The sequence below is a fragment of the Protobothrops mucrosquamatus genome, unplaced genomic scaffold (genome assembly GCF_001527695.2).
Source record: "Protobothrops mucrosquamatus isolate PMUCROS unplaced genomic scaffold, P.Mucros_1.0 scaffold863, whole genome shotgun sequence".
Taxonomy (NCBI): Eukaryota; Metazoa; Chordata; class Lepidosauria; order Squamata; family Viperidae; genus Protobothrops; species Protobothrops mucrosquamatus.
The window spans coordinates 685,104-704,084 of record NW_015387118.1 but is presented as its reverse complement, the minus strand read 5'-3'; the positions used below and the strand labels follow the sequence as shown (position 1 = coordinate 704,084).

The window sequence follows — 18,981 nt, the reverse complement described above, 5'->3', positions numbered from 1 at the left end:
ATATTATTTAGAAAAGTTGTTATTTTTCCCTTTTGTTTTTTAAAGCTACATAAGTTTGTTTATAATGAGGTATGTTATCTGTGGCACTTAGAAATCTTAACAATTATCTAATTGTAATATTTAATATAATTAAAAGCAAAAACATTATCCTCTAATCTTAATTTAGATCAGACTTCCAGTTAATTTTTTTTTAAGAATGCATGGCCCTTTTAATTAAGATATTTGATCACAGACTTTAGGGAAAAGCAATTTTACTTACTAGGATTACCTTAAAATGAAAATACAAAATAGGCCTTTATTGTTGCTCACTTTTTAATAAGTTGAGGTGCGCAAATTTTTTCTATACAATAAATCTGGTTTACTATGAAGAGTTAGCATAAAGCTAACAAGATGAAATAAATCACTTTATTTCACATTAGCGTGGGTGACAAAAATTGAAGGTAAAAAAATTCCAGTATTTAAGTGATCTCCACCCTTAAATGTGTGAGAACTTGGATTGCATGTTAAGGATAATTGTGGGCTTCTATAGATGCCATTGTCATGATTCCTGGATAGTTGGTTGACTTACTCCAATTGACTATTCTCAGAAGAAGAAGCTGTCAGACAGAAGTGTTTTTCAGAAATATTACTTAATTGACTTTTAACTGGAAGTTCCACAAACTAAAATTTGGATTTATTTGATTGATTGATTGCCTGTTTCTGGAACAACTAATAATTAAGTTCCCATAAAATAAAAAGTATCCCCCTGAACATCAAGATAATAAACAGAAAAACAGAAATTAGTTTGCTTGTATATAAAATGTTGCCTTTTCTAAAAGCTATAGCTATTTCTTTGAGCTGAAGTAATCTTGTCTTCCGTTTTCAGCATGGAGCTCTGTTTGTAAATGTAATTGTCTCATAATGGATCTAAATCTGAAAATGTAGGGACACACTTTTGGTATTGCTATGTAATCATGCTATATAATAGTCCTTCATAATAGTCCTTTGTTAGTCCTGTCACTTTACTTGCATTTTGCTTAGTAATTCTCATAATCCATTCAATTTTCACTCGTTTCTTCTTTGCCTTGCTTTACAGGTGCACTTCCCAGATGTTGAACGGGTAGAATGGCTGAACAAGGTAAGGCATTGGATGTGAAAGGAGCTTTTATCTGATAAGCATAAGGCTGAAATGTTTCTGCTTCAAAGTTTGCTTTGTAACTTGGCTGTTGAATCACCCGTGAATAAGCTTGTTTGCTCTAGTTAAGTGGCTGGGGTAAGTTGGGTATCATTTGTATCACGTTCACGGTTTGCCCTAAAGTTTGTTTGATCAACATTCTCTTCTGCTGAAGAAAAAACATTGCCATCTGCCTTTGCCAGGATCCCCCCAAAACAAATTGTGCAGCCATCATTGTTACCAAAACTAACTAGACATAGCATTTATGTTATAATATATGCTCAGCACTGAAACCTCTTAGGCAGATCTTCATAAAACTGGTAATTATTCTATAATCATCTGACTCTTCCTTGCCAGCCCAAATCTACAATATCCTCAGTCAGTCAAACTGCTGTAAACTGACTGGAAAAGTTGTCATCAGCAGAATGAAATGTCCCCATGTCCAAGTAATAAGATTTGTATATTAGATTTGGAGGAAAAGTGAAATATTGAACTACAGGGTCTAATGTTATGTTAGGAGTTCATAGCAGTAGCGAGAAGAGGGGGAGGAGAGAGAGAGGGAGGGAGAAGGAGAGGGAGAGTATGAATGCCTGGCGTGAAAATTATTCAGTGCTTTGGAAAATTTTATGCAGCCCAGGAAAATCATGAAGGAATCTAATTCACAGCTTAAATTAAAGCAGTATTGTCAAATGTGTGTTTTAAGCTTGAAAATCATTTTTTTTGAATCTTCTAATCTTGTCCCAACAATGTGAAATCATAGCTGCCAGTTCTTTAGCTGATGTTGGCCTTCATACACATCCAATTCTTCCCAAGAACCTAGGGTGTTGTGATGTATCTCTGTGTCATATGTGCGGATCCAAGCAGGGTGGCCTTTTGTAATTGACAGATGGAAATTTTGTCAGTGTGCAGATTTTCTAAGTGTTGTTCAAGATTTTTTGATATGGTACCCAGTATGCCAATAATCATGGGGTCCACCACCATAATCTTTTAGCTTTTATTTTCAGATCTCGATACTTTGTGGCCTTCTCCAATTCTTTGTCTTCTACTCTACTATCCCCTGGTTATTGCCACATCAATTATGCAAGCTTTCTTCTTTTCAGCCAGTTAAATCTGGTGTGTAATATGCCAAGACTTATCAGTTTGAATTCAGAAATCCCACAATATTTAACCTGCTCATTTTCATCTAACGAGTGTATGTTCTATCACTTTAGAAACATAAAGACATTTCCAAAGTTGGCATTTTGTCTTCAAAATAAAAATGGTAAACAATGGTAATGTACAAGTGGAGATTTTAGCTTTTTGTTGTTTTATGAATAGATTGTTGAACAGTTCTGGCCATATTTTGGAGCAATTATGGAAAAAACATTTAAGGAAATCCTTGAACCAAAAATCAGAGGAAAGAATGTACATCTGAAAACATGTACATTTACTAGAATCCATCTTGGAGATAAGGTAAGGTGATGCCTTTGAAAATGATTGTCACATCCAGACTAGTTTTTCATGAGTGTATTTTCTGTGTTCATTTAGGCTTAAGATAGATACAATGATTTATGATATTCACTTTATTAATAATAGCTGCAATAAAACGATCCTGTTCAAACCCATTCCTTAAGTTACTCGACTGAAAGATAAAAGTGCAGGTAGGGTAATAAAGAATAGATGTTTGTGCAAAAGGATTGTGAACTTTTGTCCATTACATTCAAAATAGGTACTGTATTCTCAGAATCTTTCAGATTATACTTGGTTGTCCTCAGGATGCTAGCATTAAAAAGATAACAAAGAGATGCTGCAACTTTAAAAGTTAACTCCTGTTATGGTAGGAGGCAGTATGCTGAACTTTTCTTATGTTTTCTCCCACCCTGTTCTAGTTGTTGTCAAGTAGTCTGTATTTATCGGGGTTATCAATGGTTAAAAAAAATCCTCTTTCCATTCATTATTCACTAGTTTTATTAATATAAAAAGAGTAAAGATCCTTTGCTTTGTTATTTAAAAAATGCACACAATACTATTGAAAAAAATGTTTTGCATTGTCAATTCAATTACTTAAGGACTTAATTTTGTTCAGTAATCTTAAATTGGAATTTGAATTTCTGTTTTCTTACGGAGTTTTTACATTTCGAGTTTCCTTTTGTTCAATTCAACAGCTAACATTTCTGGCTGTTTGAATTTTAAAATGCAAACTTAGTGGCTGCAGTACAGCACAGCCTTCCCTCAAATGATGCCTCCCAGATGTGTTGGAGAAAAATCTTTGAACTCCCTGGTGACTGGAAATGATACCAGGTTTAGTTGCAATACCTCTGAAGGGTAGCAGATTAGAAAATACTCTGTAATCTTTCTCTCCTGCCCATTGTTTTGTTTTCTTTCTGCAGATTTTTTTAAAATTACAATAGTTCTAGCTTGATGTTTGGCTGTTATATTTGTGCTAAGATAAATGGGGCTTTCTTATTTCTCATTGCTGCATCAATAATACTGTTGCATGCTTTGTTTTCAGTGTCCTAAAATTAAAGGAGTGAAAACCTACACCAAAGAAGTTAATCGAAGACAAGTAATCCTGGACTTGCAGATATGGTAGTATAGAAGTGCATTGTTTCTTATGGTTTATCATTGGGGAAAACGCACAATTGGCTTCCTAATAATCAGTGAACAGTGAATTTTTCTGTGCATCTTGTTGCTAATAGTGATTGCTTTGCTTTTCCTAAAGTGATCAATCAGAATAGAGCTGGAAGGGATCTTGGAGGTGTTCTAGTTTAATCCCCTGCTCAAGCAGGAGATCCTATAATCATTTCAGACAGGTGGCTGTCCAGTCTTTTCTTTAAAAGCTCCAATGATGAAACATCTACAACTTCTGAAGGCAATGTTCCACTGCTTAATTGTTTTCACTGTTCCCCTTAATTCCAGCTTGCTTCTCTCCTTGAGTAGTTTCCATCCATTGTTTCTTGTCTTGCCTTCTGGTGCTTTGGAAAACAAGCTGACCCTCTCTTCTTTGTGACAGCCCCTCAAATACTGGACTACTGCTATCATGTCACCCCTAGTCCTTCTTTTCTCTAGACTGGCCATACCTAATTCCTGCAACCATTCTTCATACATATTTGTTTCCAGGCCCTTAATCATCTTAGTTGCTCTTCTTTGCATTTTTTCCAAAGTCTCAACATCTTTTTTGTAATGTGGTGACCAAAACTGGATGAGGTATTCCAGGCGTGGTCTTATTAAGGATTTCTAAAACGGTACTAATACTTCAAGTTATTTTGATTCTATGCCTCTGTTTATGCAACTAAGGATTGCATACGCTTTTTGGGCTGCTACCGCACACTGCTGGTTCGTGTTTAAGTGATCGTCCACTAGGACTCTAAGGTCCCCCTCACAGTTACTATTTTTGAGCCAGATTTCACTTAATCTGTACTTGTGCCTTTGGTTTTTCCTGCTTAGATGTAAAACCTTGCTTTTGTCCACATTAAATTACATGTTGTTGGATAAGGCCCATTGTCCAAGTCTGTCAAGATCTTTTTGGATCCTGAGCTTATCCTCTGGGGTATTGGCTATTCCTGCCAGCTTAGTGTCATCTGCAAATTTGATGAGTTCCCCTTCTATCCCCTCATATAAGTCATTTATGAAGTTATTGAAGAGTCCTGGGCCTAAGATGAAACCTTGTGGTACCCACTGCTTGCTTCCCTCCATGTAAATGTAGTACCATTAAGGACTACTCATTGAGTATGATTTGTCAGCCAGTTACAAATCCATCTGGTGGTGAGTCTATCTCACATTTTTCTAGTTTACCAAGAAGTAAATTGTGGTCTACTTTGTCAAATGCCTACAAATATATTTGATGCTATATGGTGCTATAAAAATGAAATAGAGACAACTTATGGTACCACATGGCCTGCAAAGGTACATTTAGCATGATGAGTGTTTGCTTCAAATGGGGAAACTTAGATTGAGACCATCCAGGAAGGATAATAATTGCAGGCTATATTTATAGGAAAAAATGGGCTGAAAAAATGGACTGATTGGATGCCTGCAGTTTGTTCAACATAGTCCATGTTTAGCAGAGAATATGCATCTGATTAAACCAAGATGTAATGAATATCTTGAAACAAGAACAGAATCATTAAAAAAAAATCTTAGGTATGAATATAGCAAAAGTCAGTACTTTTGATGTGGAAAGTTTATTGTGCTTCTGTGAAGAAATAGATTAATGATTAGGCATCTAATTATTAGTAATAAGTAATAATAGTAGTGGCCAATCCCATTTGCTTTGAACTTTGTGCCTGTAATAATCTGTGATATTGTATGTTTATGCCCTTGGGTGCCCTGAATATATAAAAACATAGAACTCAATGAAGCCATGTTTAGCTAAGTACTGCCTGAATACTTTCAAACCTCCTCTTTATAACATGCATTGTTGACATACTTCAGGAGAGTAATCTGTTTGGCTGTAGGAGAAAGCTGGTTTAGCACTGGACAGCTACAGTATTTCTCTTCTGGCTCCTTTTATGAAAAAGTGATATGGGTGTTTTCCCACTTAAGAGTTTGAGTGAGAACGTAGTTTTCCATTGCAAATAGACCTGTCTTGTTTGTCAGGAATCCACAATCCTGCATGATTCACAGAGGATGCCTAGTCAAGGGAAAAGGATTCAAAACCAGCTCATCCAGTTAGGCATCCTGGAGGACACATCTTTGTATGTTGATTGGGAGCAGGTGCTGAGTTCTTCCTCCAGTTCTGAGAAAAAAGGTGGAGCTATTCAAATCGTCAAGCCACCTTCTTATGCATTGTCCACATTGCTTCCTTGACTCATTGCTGCTTTAGTTCCTTTAGACCAGGGGTGTCAAACTGCTGGCCCGCGAGCCGGTTGCATCATGCAGAGGCTATGCCCACCCTAGGTCCGGCAATGTGAAAAAAGTGGCGATATGTTGATGTGGCGAGTTTGACACCCATGCTTTAGACCAGTGGTTCTCAACCTGTGGGTCGGGACCCCATTTGGGGTCAATCGACCATTTCACGGGGGTCGCCAACCAAGGCTGTCCCCCATTTTTTTTGTCCGCCATTTTTTCCCCCTTTTCCAGCGGGTGCCTTACCTCCCTTGGGCTGGGCCAGCTGGTGGTCGGCCTGCTCCGTCTCTGCCGCTTACCAGCTACGCCTCGGCCGGCGCAGGGGGCGGAACCACGCATGCGCGGCACTCCCGGGCAGGGAAAGTCCTCGACTTACGACCGGTTGGGTAGTCCTCGACTTACGACTGGTTTAGTCCTCGACTTACGACCGGTTTAGTCCTCGGCTTACGACCGGTTGGGGTCGCGGCATTAAAAAGGTTGAGAACCACTGCTTTAGACTGTCGGGGATAACAAGATGCATGTTGCTAATATGAAAATATGGGGGCAACATGACAAACTACCAACATCCTCTTAGAACAGCATTATAGGTACTTGTTTCCCCATTATTTAGTTTATCATATTACAATGTTTGCTTATCTTAAGTAATTTAGATTTATTATACAGGCAAGTGCAATATTTATAGCTACCTACAATACATATACAGTAAACCTGAGTGTGTTGCTACTTATAATTGACACTCTGTGGGTTTGCTTAATCTCTCAATATTGCCTTGTTCAAATATTTGTGAAAAGTGCTTTCATTACATTCAGTGATGCATAAGTTATTATATGGCCACGTGATTTATTTCCTTGTTCTCTGTATTGGCAATGTGATCTAATTCTCACTGCTTGAAGATGGATGATCAACTTTGATGGCACTCAGCACATAACTTTCTGTTCAGCGGAATTTACTTTTAATACAGTCTTATGAAATATGCATATTTGTTTTGTTGAACCTTTCCTAGAAGAGATAATACAGGGGAAATCATTTCTATTGTACTGTGGGGTGCACTTCTCCAAGCTTATGGGTGTGGTTTCTGCAGGCTTGACAGATGTTGCCACCAAACTGTGATTTTTATTGGGAATAGAGTTGCCAGGTCTGCTTCCAAAAAATAGCGGACAAGCGGGGGGGGGGGGTTAAGTAGTAAAAAAAGTAGACTGTACAGCTTTAGATTACGTACCATTTTATCATAAAGCTTTTGAATAAAAAAAATGTCCACTATTTTGTGAAAAAAATAGTGAACATAATGTGAAAAAGTGGACTGTCTGCTCAAATAGTGGACACCTGGCAACCCTAATTGGGAAAGAGAAAATTATTAAATACACAGAATATAATACTAACAGTTAACAGTTATTTTGCATACTAATAAAAGAGATACAGATGTCCTGTCTTTGGAAAAGAATTGAAAAAGTGGGAAGTTTTGCTGCCATGATTTAAATTAGATGTCTCATTTGAAAGTAGAGTGCTAGCTAGAATGCCTGTATTATGTTTGCCTATTTTCTTATAGGTGCTGTTACTCAGAATTCTTGAATTCTAATTTCTTGGATTAAGTGTTAAATTTTAATGAAGACATTAAACTTCAATCAGAATAGAGCTCGAAGGGACCTTGGAGGTTTTCTAGTCCAACCCCCTGCTTAAGCAGGAGACCCTGTACTATTAACTAAATATAATTTAATATCCCTTTTTTCCCACCTTACTCACTCTTTGGTTTATTTTTAGCCAGCCAATCAAAGGCCAAATAAAGTTTTGTTTATTTATTTAAGAAAATGTGTATGGCCGCCCACTGACTCTCAATGACTCTGGCTGGCTTACAAAAATAAGAACCCAATATATAAACAAACAAAAACAATAATACCCCCTGCTGTCCCTGTCTGCTTTAGCAGGTTGGGTAGATACAACCAGGAAAACATATCTTGAACATATCTTCAAATATGTTCTTGGCCTGCAAAAGACTTTAAAACCATAGTCTTATATCTAGCAAATGAGGTGGGAACCCAGATTCATTTCACCGAGGCCTCAATGCCACTTATGCCACTGAAATATCTCATGCATGTGCCTAGCAGTCTGCCATGTATGACTGCACAATCATGATGTTAGTGGTATATCTCTTATACTGTAACACAGGAAGTTATTTAAAAAGTAAAAATCAACGTAAATCTAAATGCAGGCACTGGTTTGTGACCAATGTAAGTGGCATGTTATGTGAAACCATTCTCTCCTTAAGGGAGATTATACCATGATCCATCCTACCTCATTGGGTAGTTTTGTTTGGCTCATCTTCTCCTTTTCCTGCCACTGCTAATTAATCTATTCTGCCCCATCACGCCATTAAAGCAGGACTGAAAGGCAGAGGTCCAGAGGTCGTTGAAAAGAGTAAGAGGGAAAGTCCGCTCTGTAAAAATCCATGGTTTGCCAACATTTTGAAGTGAAATGAGGCACATTCTCACAGCCTTCCCCAACCGGGATGTTTATAAACGTATGGACTTTGGTTTTTAGATTGTCAGACAGCATGGCATTGCTCAGGTCACGTAAATTCAGTTTGCATGGTTTGCATGTGGTATAAACCTACCAATTTATACTCTTTTATAACCATGCTTAAAGAAACTTCACCTGGTATGATGGATAAACTGCATCACACTCTGATCTGGCATTGGCAAAACGTTTGGTCTAGTGCAAGGGTAGGCAACCTTGGCTCTTTTATGACTCGTGGACTTCAACTCCCAGAATTCCTGAGCCAGCTATGCCTACCCCTGGTCTAGTGAGACCATTTTAGACATAAACTTAACAGCATTGGGGGAAGGTGGCTTTTGAGATAATAAACCAACCTGGGGCCTTCCAGATATATGGATTTCAACTCCCAGACCCAACCATGTTAGTAACCTAGTCTCCTGTGGCAGAACTGATGATGTCAGGAGAAATATCTGACCATCTCCATCCTTCCTGTATCCCCCTGTTTAGGGCCTTTTGAGTTTTAAGGTAAGGCAAGGGATGCTGACTTTCTGCCTCATTCTGCACATAGAAACAGATAGTTGAAAGTTGTGCAATGGGATTAACACCAGACAAACAAGCAAGCAGAAAACATTTCCCTAATCAAGGAACTAAGGAGAAAACCACATCCCCACCAAAACTGGCAGGGCAACCTATTTTATATAAACAGGGAACAAATCCCACACTCACTAATACTGATGATGTTACCTATTTGGGTAATGTCCCCAAACAAACAAGTCCAGAGAGCACCAAAGACTCTATAATTATTTATGTTCATTAGATTTATTTGCATCTGCTTTGTTTGGTTACACAGGCAAACATTATTATTTTTGAAAAATAATCATGTAGTTTCAAAAAAGAAAACAAAATTAGATTTTGCTAATGGACACTGATCACTGAAATATCTTTTACTGTATTGCAAGTACACTTTGGATGGTGTGCTAAAGGAAATTATTACTTCTTGCTGCCTTAGAATAACAAAACAATCTTAAGTAAAGCTTTTTACATTATAGAAGGCTGCAGGAGCGGAGTAAGCATGCTATCATCGGGTTAATGCAAAAACAGTTTGACAGCAGAACATGACATCTCTGTTAAACATTTTGATAGCAGAAAGGATCACACAGGAAATGCATATTTAGTTTAAACAGTTCCATGATGTTGTGACACGGGAGGTCAACTAAACTTGACTTAGCTTCTTTCTTGGAAATGCTTCCCATCTTTCACTATGACATGACAGTGCATTATTAGCAAAGACTGAAAGTAAAAGTGACTATAAATAGCTCTTTAACTAGACCAAAACCTTTGAAGGGGACAGGCAAAGAACTGGAGATGAGAGGCTACTTGTTTGAGCCACATTATTAGGCAAACTATTTTGAGTCATTCAGTTGGACGTACTATTCAACTGGAAACATTTAGAGGCCAGAAGAGATTTGTGGAAGGCTCTACAGACCTTCCTATTTATGGGCCTGGCTGTAAGACAGTGCTACATTTATTACAATGCCTTTGTGCTTTTTGGATTCCCAAATGTTCCTATAACACATTCAAATTTAAAAGTTCATACTTGACGGTCTTGTATCTCCACAAAGAAAGAACTGTTGTGTGTGAAAGTTTTGTAACATGGAATTTGTATGGAACAACATATTGGTGATCATTTTATTATTATTATTATTTATTTATTTAATAGGCCATCTATCTTGCTGTTCAAATGAATTAGTTTTGTTGCCATCAGGCCGCAAGAATCTTATTTACTAGACAACAGTTATTGTTTATCTGCAATATGTTGAAGTAACCAATATACTGTAAACTCATGTGCATGCATACTTGATGTTAGATACAATGTGAAGATTGGAAACTTTGATTAACCAGTGAGTGACCTTTCTTAGGAATTTTATGTGTGAACTGCTATTCCTGTTACAAATTCTCTGCAATATTTGTTAAGATGCTAAGCAGCAAGAATAGGAGTTATAATTTGTAGAATTTGTCATTGGAGCCCTATTATTAAGCGGTGTTAATCTTATTTCAGTATAATGCTTGAATCTGAATGGGTCATCATCTTTCTTTGTAATTCCAGAGTGTTTTCTGATTATTGCAATTAGTAAATTCTGTACAGTTATTTTATCCCTTTTTCACTAAGGGATTTTTATGGCAGGAAAAAATAAAAATAATAAGATATTAATGCATGGTATCTTATTGTTTAGCAAAAAAAGGCAACCAAAGAAGAAAAGTAGATACATTTTCACTATGATTCTTGATGTTTGTATGTACGTATGTGTATGTATTTATGCATTCATATATATACTGTATACGTACACAAACATAGATACATTGATCAAATTTACCAGATTTCCTGAAAGTTACATAGTAATAAAGGAAATTGGATTAATCTGGCAAATATATTACTTGATATGCCCAAATAAATAATTGAATAAATATTAAGGTCTTTATTACGTTATGTGTAGCAGAAAAACATTAGCATAATAAGAAAATAAAGTACTGTAATAAGTTATCTGCTTCACAAAGCAAATGTGATGTGATATAGTATCTCTGGTCTAAAACTGTATTCATACATACTCTTATTATGCCTTTTTAATCAGAGTTTACTCTTCATCTCATACTATTACAATATAAGAAATTCCTTTAAAATAATAAGAAAATGCAGTGTTTTGTCTTTTACTTTGTTCTTCCCCCTCCTAATTAATATCTTGCTAATTGAAACACCTTCTCAGTTATATAGGTGATTGTGAAATTCACATGGAGATCTCCAAGCTTAAAGTAGGAGTGAAAGGACTACAGGTAGGTACAGAACAACTTATGAAACATTTTTTAGATATTTCCTTTTTTTTTCCTGGAAAAAAATCAACATTTTTTTTTTTTTTGCAGTTGCATGGAACGTTACGAGTAATTCTGGAGCCCCTTCTGACAGATATACCCTTTTTTGGAGCTGTAACTATGTTTTTTCTACAGAAACCTGTAAGTCAATTCTGATACACCATTATAGAAATAGAAAGAGGACAGCTGTGTTAGACTAACCAGGAGCCTGGTAGCACATTTTCCAACCAACAAATTTTATGAGAAGACTTTTAATTTATAAGTCAAATTAACAAATTAGCACTCTTCATTTTTCCCCCTCAATTTAGAAATAGTGTCCTTCCAGATTAGGACTGCTGATTTACACATTGGTCAGTATGTTTTATAATAGACTTGAGAAAGTTCTTCTGAAATAAGGAAGATTATTTCTTCTTCCCAAACATCATTTTAAACAAAGAATACCAAACCAAACCAAACAGGAAGATAGTTTTAAAGCATGCCAACATACTACTGTTCAGAGATAGTAGTATTTAATAAGTTAGATTAATTTAATTCCAAATATTTCACTATAGCTTTTCAAGGAAGTACCCTCCATGATAGCTCACTGATAAAAATAAAAGTATGAAAACTTTAAGGAATTTAGAATATCATGTAACCTAGTGGTAGCCCTTATTAAAGTAAAATGAAGCCATTTAAAAATAATTAACCAAACAATTAATAGTGTAAGTAAAGAATTCTATTCAGGTTAACTTTCAAGAACCAAGTGGGTTTTCAAGAGCCATTTAAATTAATAAACATTAAGCCAAAACACATGTTTCTTCAGCACGAGTTTCACATATCTGAAACCATTTCTAAAAGGACATGTGTGTGCTGCCAGGTTGCCTCAGGATGAAGATGAGTCATTTCAGGTGAGCCAGATTGCATTACCCCTGCCTCAGTCCATCCCTAACCTATTGAGAAAGTAACTTCTACTCCAATTTTCTTGCTTTGTATTAAAGGAGATTTTGATTTTCTCCATGTAGGTGCAAGTAGTGTAAACCAATCTATCTAATGAGTGGATTTCATTCCATCTCATACAACCTCTACTCCTAATGGTTAGCGTCTCCCTCAAATCTCTGGACTATGTCTTCAAGGCTGAACCTTATAGGTGTCCTTAGTGGAACCATAACATTTTGGTGCCTGCCTCCCTCCCTCCCAAATGTTCAGTACACTGTCACAACAAACTACCATACAACTGTAAATTAAAACTCTAGTATGGAAAAAAATTGTTTTATGTATTTGAACAGTGTCTGGTGGGGGAGCTACAGAAGCCAACTAATCTGTAAATTTATCGGTAGTCTATTTTGATTAACGTACAGCCTGTGTACCCAAAGTACAGGATGATAAGAGAAAGGCATCATCTGAAACCCTCTATCATCACACCAGTATGCATAAGAGTGCATACTGTCCACATAGTGTCCACATTTCTCTGTTCAGTATGTGGCAGAACATTCCGTGCTAACATCGGTCTTATCAGCCATCTACAGACACACCGTTGATGGCCCATAATCCATAAGATGTCAAGGTCTTCATCGAAATCGATGGACGAACAACAACAACAACAACAACAACAACAACAACAATGCATAAGATCACAGCTTTTATATTGTGCTCTAGAGACCTTTACATCACTCTGACTTTTCAATTATTTTGTATACTAGGAAAAAAATAGTATTAGTTCCAAAAATTGCTCTGGCTTAAAATTCCTCAGCTTCCTCTCTGCCTCATTGCACTAAAATTAATGTTCACAGTCTCGCATGTTCAGACACCATCTTCACCTAATGCTGTATTTATTTTTTTGTATTTTGTTGATTAAATTTCTACACGGCCCATCTCACTTAAGTTACTTTGGGTGCTTTACAGCCCCAGATTAAAACCATATAAACACATGAACCAAATGCAAATTGAAAACAAGAGTTAAGAACAAATTAAAATTTACAAGGAAAAACAAAAATCAGTTAAAATTTAGAAGGCTAAAAGCATTGAAAGAGATGTTTTATTGAACAGTAGGATTCGTGGAAGAGGTCTCTGAACCCCTGGTAGTCATCTCCAACCCCATGGAGGAAGCAGGGAAGAAGGTCCCCGCAGTGCTATGATACTTCAGCACTCAGAATGCATGTTATTCCTCAAACCAGCTATGTGAGTTCTGGCATTAGCAAAGTACATACATCTAACAGACATGTGTCAAGTTTAGAACATTGACACATGCCGATTGTCTCAGCCTTTCATTGCAAGGGCATGAGAAGAATCCAGTCAGAATGACAGGCTCCAGTGAAGGAAATGAACCAAGGTCTTGATGATGCTTATTCATCTCCTTTGAATGCAAACCATTCAGTTATGTTACTGCCCTGAGGCTGCCTTGCTAGATGGCTAATTTTCTTGCTCGTGGAACTTGTAGCAGTAGCCAAAATGCCTTTTATAATAGGTGGGTAATAGAAATGACCACATAATTCCTCAAGGCTTGAGTGGTTGACAGTCTGAATTCACTCAGAATGGCCACACAATACTCATCATGCTGAATTAAAATACCATAAACATATCAGATGAATGAAGGATGCTTCATTAGATGCTCTCAAATGTCTGAATCATTTTATTGTATAATTATGGTGATTTTATTATACTCAATATTCTTGACTTTTTCAGTGGTATGCTATATGCTCTGCATGGAGAAAAGATTGCAGGTTCCTTGCCTGCCATCTCCAATAGGATCTCATGGACCATATGGCTAATTTGATGTAAACAGTCTTCCATGTTCCTGACTTTGACAAATAATTTAAAACCAGTTCTGTTTTCAGTTATTAACCTTGCATTTTTGTTGTTGGTTTAATTCTTATTGTAGCACTTGGAAATCAATTGGGCGGGGCTAACAAACCTGTTGGATGCTCCAGGCATTAGGTAAGTGCCTCCCTCCAAATGAGTGGGAACAATCTAAATGTTAAAGACCCAGTTTGGTTTAGTGGTTCAGGTGCTGTCATAGGAACCAGGAGAGTGTGAGTTCTAGTCCTGCCTTAGGTATGAAAAACCAGCTAGGTGACTTTGGGCCAGTCACTCTCAGCCCAGCCCACCTCACAGGGTTATTGTTGTTACAGGGAGGAAGGAGTATTAAGTATGTTCACCGCCTTGAATTATTTAAAACAACAATATCAAATAAATAAAGTATCAAAATGGAGATTAAATGGAAGAGATGTTATATGGCAATTCTACAACAGGGACAGCTTATTGTGGGTGAGCACAGGGCCAATCAAATAGAAGCTATGTCCTTCATAGACATTCCGGCAAGTAGGGACCACACAGAATCTTACAGATTCTTTGTTTGTTTTGTAATTCTAGTTAGAAATGTCAGGGCCATTTTAGCTATTTGCTTTCTAGTGGGAATTTTTGCTTGCATTGCTACTTTAGCCCCATCAGAACAAAAGTAATGTCATATCCACAGGAAATGTCATATCCACAGGAAAGTTAATTACCTTATTCTGTTGAGGTTTTGAAAGTAAAGATGTGTTTGGGTATTTGTGTTTCTCTATATTGATTTTGGTTTGGTTATTTTAATGAAGGAAAAATATTGTACTTATCCCATTAGAAGAAGAGTTTTTGCTTCCAGAAAACAATTGCCTGACAATTTGTTGGGGTTAGGAGTTTTGTTGTTTTACATTTGCTGATAAGAAAAGTAAAAGTTGTTGAAATAAAAGAATTTAATATGAGATGCAAGTGGATATAGATCTAGTGCCTGCAAAGTCAGCTGGTGATAAGAGTTCTGGGAGTCGAGATCCACGCATCTTTAAGTTGCCAAGGTTGAGAAACACTGGTATAGTGATTAAATCACCAACCTAGAATCCTAGAATGAATTCTAGTCCCGCCTTCAACACAAAGCCAGATGGGTGATTGGTCCAGTCCTTCTCTCTTCTAGGAAAAAGACAAGCACAGGCTGCATCTCAAAATCTTGCCAAGAAAACAGCAGGAACCTGTTCAGGCATTTGCCAGAGTCAAGTGCATGTTGAAGGCATAAAATAAGAGGCATAACTAGCTCAGGCTTATCTGCACCTTGTTTTCTATGTTTTCTTCGGCAGACAAGATGTTCTATCTTAAATGACTTACCTGTCTGTAACAAAGCATCCTAAACTCTCAGGTTGAAAATAAAACTGAGTATGCATCCCTTCTACTCCCGCGTCCCTGCATCCCAGATCTCTTGATGGGCAACAGGCCTTGGCAGTCTGCTAAGATGGAGTCTACAAACAATACAAGAGTCACAAGCTCAGTAGAGCAGTGTGACACACATGTACTCTTCCGTTTTGTTTTGAATTAAATGTCTCCTTTATTATTTCAGTTTATTGTCAGACTCGCTAATTCAAGATCTCATTGCTGCCCGGCTGGTGTTACCAAATAGACTCACAATCCCATTGAAAAAGAACATGAATGTGACTCAGTTGCGGTTTCCGATTCCACGTGTAAGTCTGGGGTCAGAGTTGCGCTTTGTTAGTGAGACGCCTGGCTCAAAATATAGAAAAAAGGACCCTTCTAAAGAGTGAGGCTTACGCCAACTTGTTTGTTCTTTTACACACCTGCAGTGTACTGACACTTAAAGGGGAGATTGCAAACTTGCCCCATGCTTGTATTTGAATTAGCACAGTGGAGAGAAAGTTATAGGGCAAAAATTTATCTAATTGTCTTAAGTAATAGTTGCTATTTGCCCATTCATCTCTTTTCAATCCCTTTCTTTATCCAGAATATCACATAACTTTAAAAAGTTTGAAAAAGCTTCCTTTTGATTTAAAAAAAAATCCTGATTTGGAGAGAATTTTTGAGCAGACAAAGGCCTGGCGGGAATCAATTCAGAATGAATGAAGCTCAGTAAATACGCAGCAGACTTATAGTTAGTGCAAGTTTATTTTGGTAAATAATTTAAAAAAGGCATTGTGTGTGTTCCCCCCCCCCCTTCTCCAATTCACCAGAGAATTATCAACAGCAAACGTATTGGCTTTTCTCCTCATCCACCACAATAAGAGGCACAAAGAAAGATTGTTAGAGATTGATGTAAGGCTCGTAATAAAAGCAAAATAACAACATAGATTTTTCTAATAAATTTAAATGTTCTGCTGGCAAATCTCATTTAAATTGCTTCTGTGGGTTGTGGTTCGAGACATTCCCCATTTTCCTTTATGATATGTTGATAGTACTATATATCAGAGAGATCCCCTGGGGTGAACATTCTACATACTATTTAATAATTATATGTTTTCAAGGGAGTCCTAAGAGTGTATCTTTTGGAAGCCGAAAATCTTGTGGAAAAAGACAACTTCCTTGGGGCAATCAGGGGCAAGTCAGATCCTTATGCTCTCCTTCGAGTCGGTCTGGTGCAACTCCGGAGCAAAACAGTACAAAGAGACCTGAATCCCATCTGGAATGAAATGTTTGAGGTGATACTTCTTCTTGTCTATTTAGAAACAAAGTGCTGGGGATTATTTGCAATACCACCCACCTCCTGAATCTTATGTAGCAGATTTGAAATGGTACATATCTCAAACAGTGCAAGGGAGAAATGGGGAAGGGGAAAAAAAACCCAAATTGTTATGGAAGTTGACTCACATAATGCTAGATCAGGTCCTAATGCTGAAACAGGTCAGAGGTTGTGTCTTGGAGTTTTGCATATATTAGCAACAATTCTATATATGCCTTCTCCAAATTAAGCCCCACAGAATGTAGGGGAAGTTTTTTTCCCTGGTGAATATAGGAATACAGACTATCTGAATGTATTTTTGAAACTAAACATGTTCTAAAAGACTTTTTGTTTCTGTAAATACTTTGAATAAGGAATATAATCAAGTGATTAAGGAAACAGTATTTCAGCAGGAATAGGCAACCAAATACTTTTCAGATATTCTGACTGCAACTCCCAGAATTCCTGAATGTCAGCCATTTTGCTTCTAAGGGTGTTGTAGTTCTAAGCATCCAAAAGTCATTAAAATATATGTCTTGTTGCCAGCAACAGAAATGGATTAATTGCAAACTAATTTACAGGTGTAAACAGTTTACAGGAATAATGGAATACTAATTTACAAAAGGAAAAAAACCCACCCATTTTAAATATTGTCCACTTTGTCCTGTTGTTTTAAAGAAAGTGAGAGAAAGGCTATTTGAAAGGCTTTTTCATGAAGCTTTTGGAATTACTGTAATAAGTTCTCTTGAAAAAAGCTTTTCAATTAAACCAGTCAGTATAATAAATTAAAGAATATTTGAAAGTTTTTTGTTGCTGTTTCACCAAGAAGTCTGTTTATGCATTAGTGCATGGGTGTCAAACTTGCTGCATCACGTGATATGTCGCAACATATTGCGACTTTTTTCGCATTGCTGGCGCTGGGGTGGGCATGGCCTCTTTTGTTACTTAATTTTGCTTTCATTCATTTCAGTTTGTTGTTCATGAAGTACCCGGTCAAGATCTAGAAGTTGATCTTTATGATGAAGATCCAGATAAAGATGATTTTTTGGGCAGGTAAGGAATACAGATTTCCTCTTGTATGTGTTTAAAGTTATATTGTGTCTTTTTCTGCCATGTGGCAGCTTAGAGTCAATGGAATTGGTATGGTCATTTCTGTGCATTCAGAAACAGCAAATATTTTTGATTTGTGCATAACCTTTCTGAATGCAGGTAGAGCATTGCATGATTGAATGCTCCTGCTTCCAAAAAAAGTCATCATAAAGAAGTATAATGTTGGGGGTGAATTAGTTCCAGCTCATCTTCTGATCTGAGCTTTAAAAGAAGCACAACTTTTGATACAAAAAATATCTATTCCTCCAATGTGTGTTGTACAATCCCAAGAAAAATTATACCTTTTACTTGTTAATATACATATTGCATATTGAAGTTGAGCCTAAATGGTGCTTTTTCATGTCACGTTCTGTTCTAGAAAAAAGTCACTAAAATTTGAGTTGGTTCTGGGTGTTTTGTCACTGGCACGTCACCCCAGATTGTTTTATTAGTAAATATGGCACGTGTCTGTCTATCACCATAACTTGCATGCGCATAGCTGATTTCCACTAAGCCAGTCATTGCCAGGCATGAAGAATCAGGACCACACATTAGGTTCCGGTTAAGATGATTTATGGTCTATTCCTATACACAAAAATCTAGTCAACTAACAGTCAGCACTAAATTGGTGTTGCATAAGAGTTAACAGAATTAAAGGGGAGTCTGGGCTTGGATTGCTTGTTGGAATGTAATGAATCAGGATTGATTTTTTTCTTGACTCCACCCCTAGACTCTGCCTCTTCTTCTCCTACAGTTGTAGAATTTGTAGTGGTTTGTTCCATTGCAATGGAAGAGTCTCTTCTCTTATTAAATATAAATCTTAACAAGTCAGAACCTTGCTCAACTTGAATTACTCATGGACTGGGCTGTCGTTTCAAAGAATTCTTACATAGAATATCCAATAGAAATATACAGCGTTACTAGGTTTTGTAAGTGAAGAAACCAGTCTAGTCTCAGAGAACTCCATGTTTTTCCAGCCTAGGCATATTACATCTCTTGAAGAAGAACAATGTCAATTATTATTATTTTTTATTTTTTTTTTCAAAATTTTTTATTATTTTCAACATAAGAAAGAAAACAATCACAAGTACATCACAATTAAGAAAAA

The 18,981-nt window shown here is 36.9% G+C and overlaps 1 protein-coding gene across 1 annotated transcript in view; it reads left to right on the top strand.

Moving 5' to 3' along the window:
- Nucleotides 1-1,075: 1,075 nt before the first annotated feature.
- Nucleotides 1,076-18,981, top strand: part of ESYT3 (extended synaptotagmin 3) — a gene marked incomplete at its 5' end in the record, with an annotated part of 35,473 nt that continues 17,567 nt past the window's right edge. Inside the window, 9 exons of the mRNA XM_029284720.1 lie at nucleotides 1,076-1,117; nucleotides 2,471-2,605; nucleotides 3,645-3,721; nucleotides 11,233-11,299; nucleotides 11,387-11,476; nucleotides 14,193-14,248; nucleotides 15,675-15,795; nucleotides 16,591-16,764; nucleotides 17,755-17,837. Of these exons, the coding sequence (XP_029140553.1) occupies nucleotides 1,076-1,117; nucleotides 2,471-2,605; nucleotides 3,645-3,721; nucleotides 11,233-11,299; nucleotides 11,387-11,476; nucleotides 14,193-14,248; nucleotides 15,675-15,795; nucleotides 16,591-16,764; nucleotides 17,755-17,837 (845 nt within the window). The remainder of the gene's footprint in view (nucleotides 1,118-2,470; nucleotides 2,606-3,644; nucleotides 3,722-11,232; nucleotides 11,300-11,386; nucleotides 11,477-14,192; nucleotides 14,249-15,674; nucleotides 15,796-16,590; nucleotides 16,765-17,754; nucleotides 17,838-18,981) is intronic.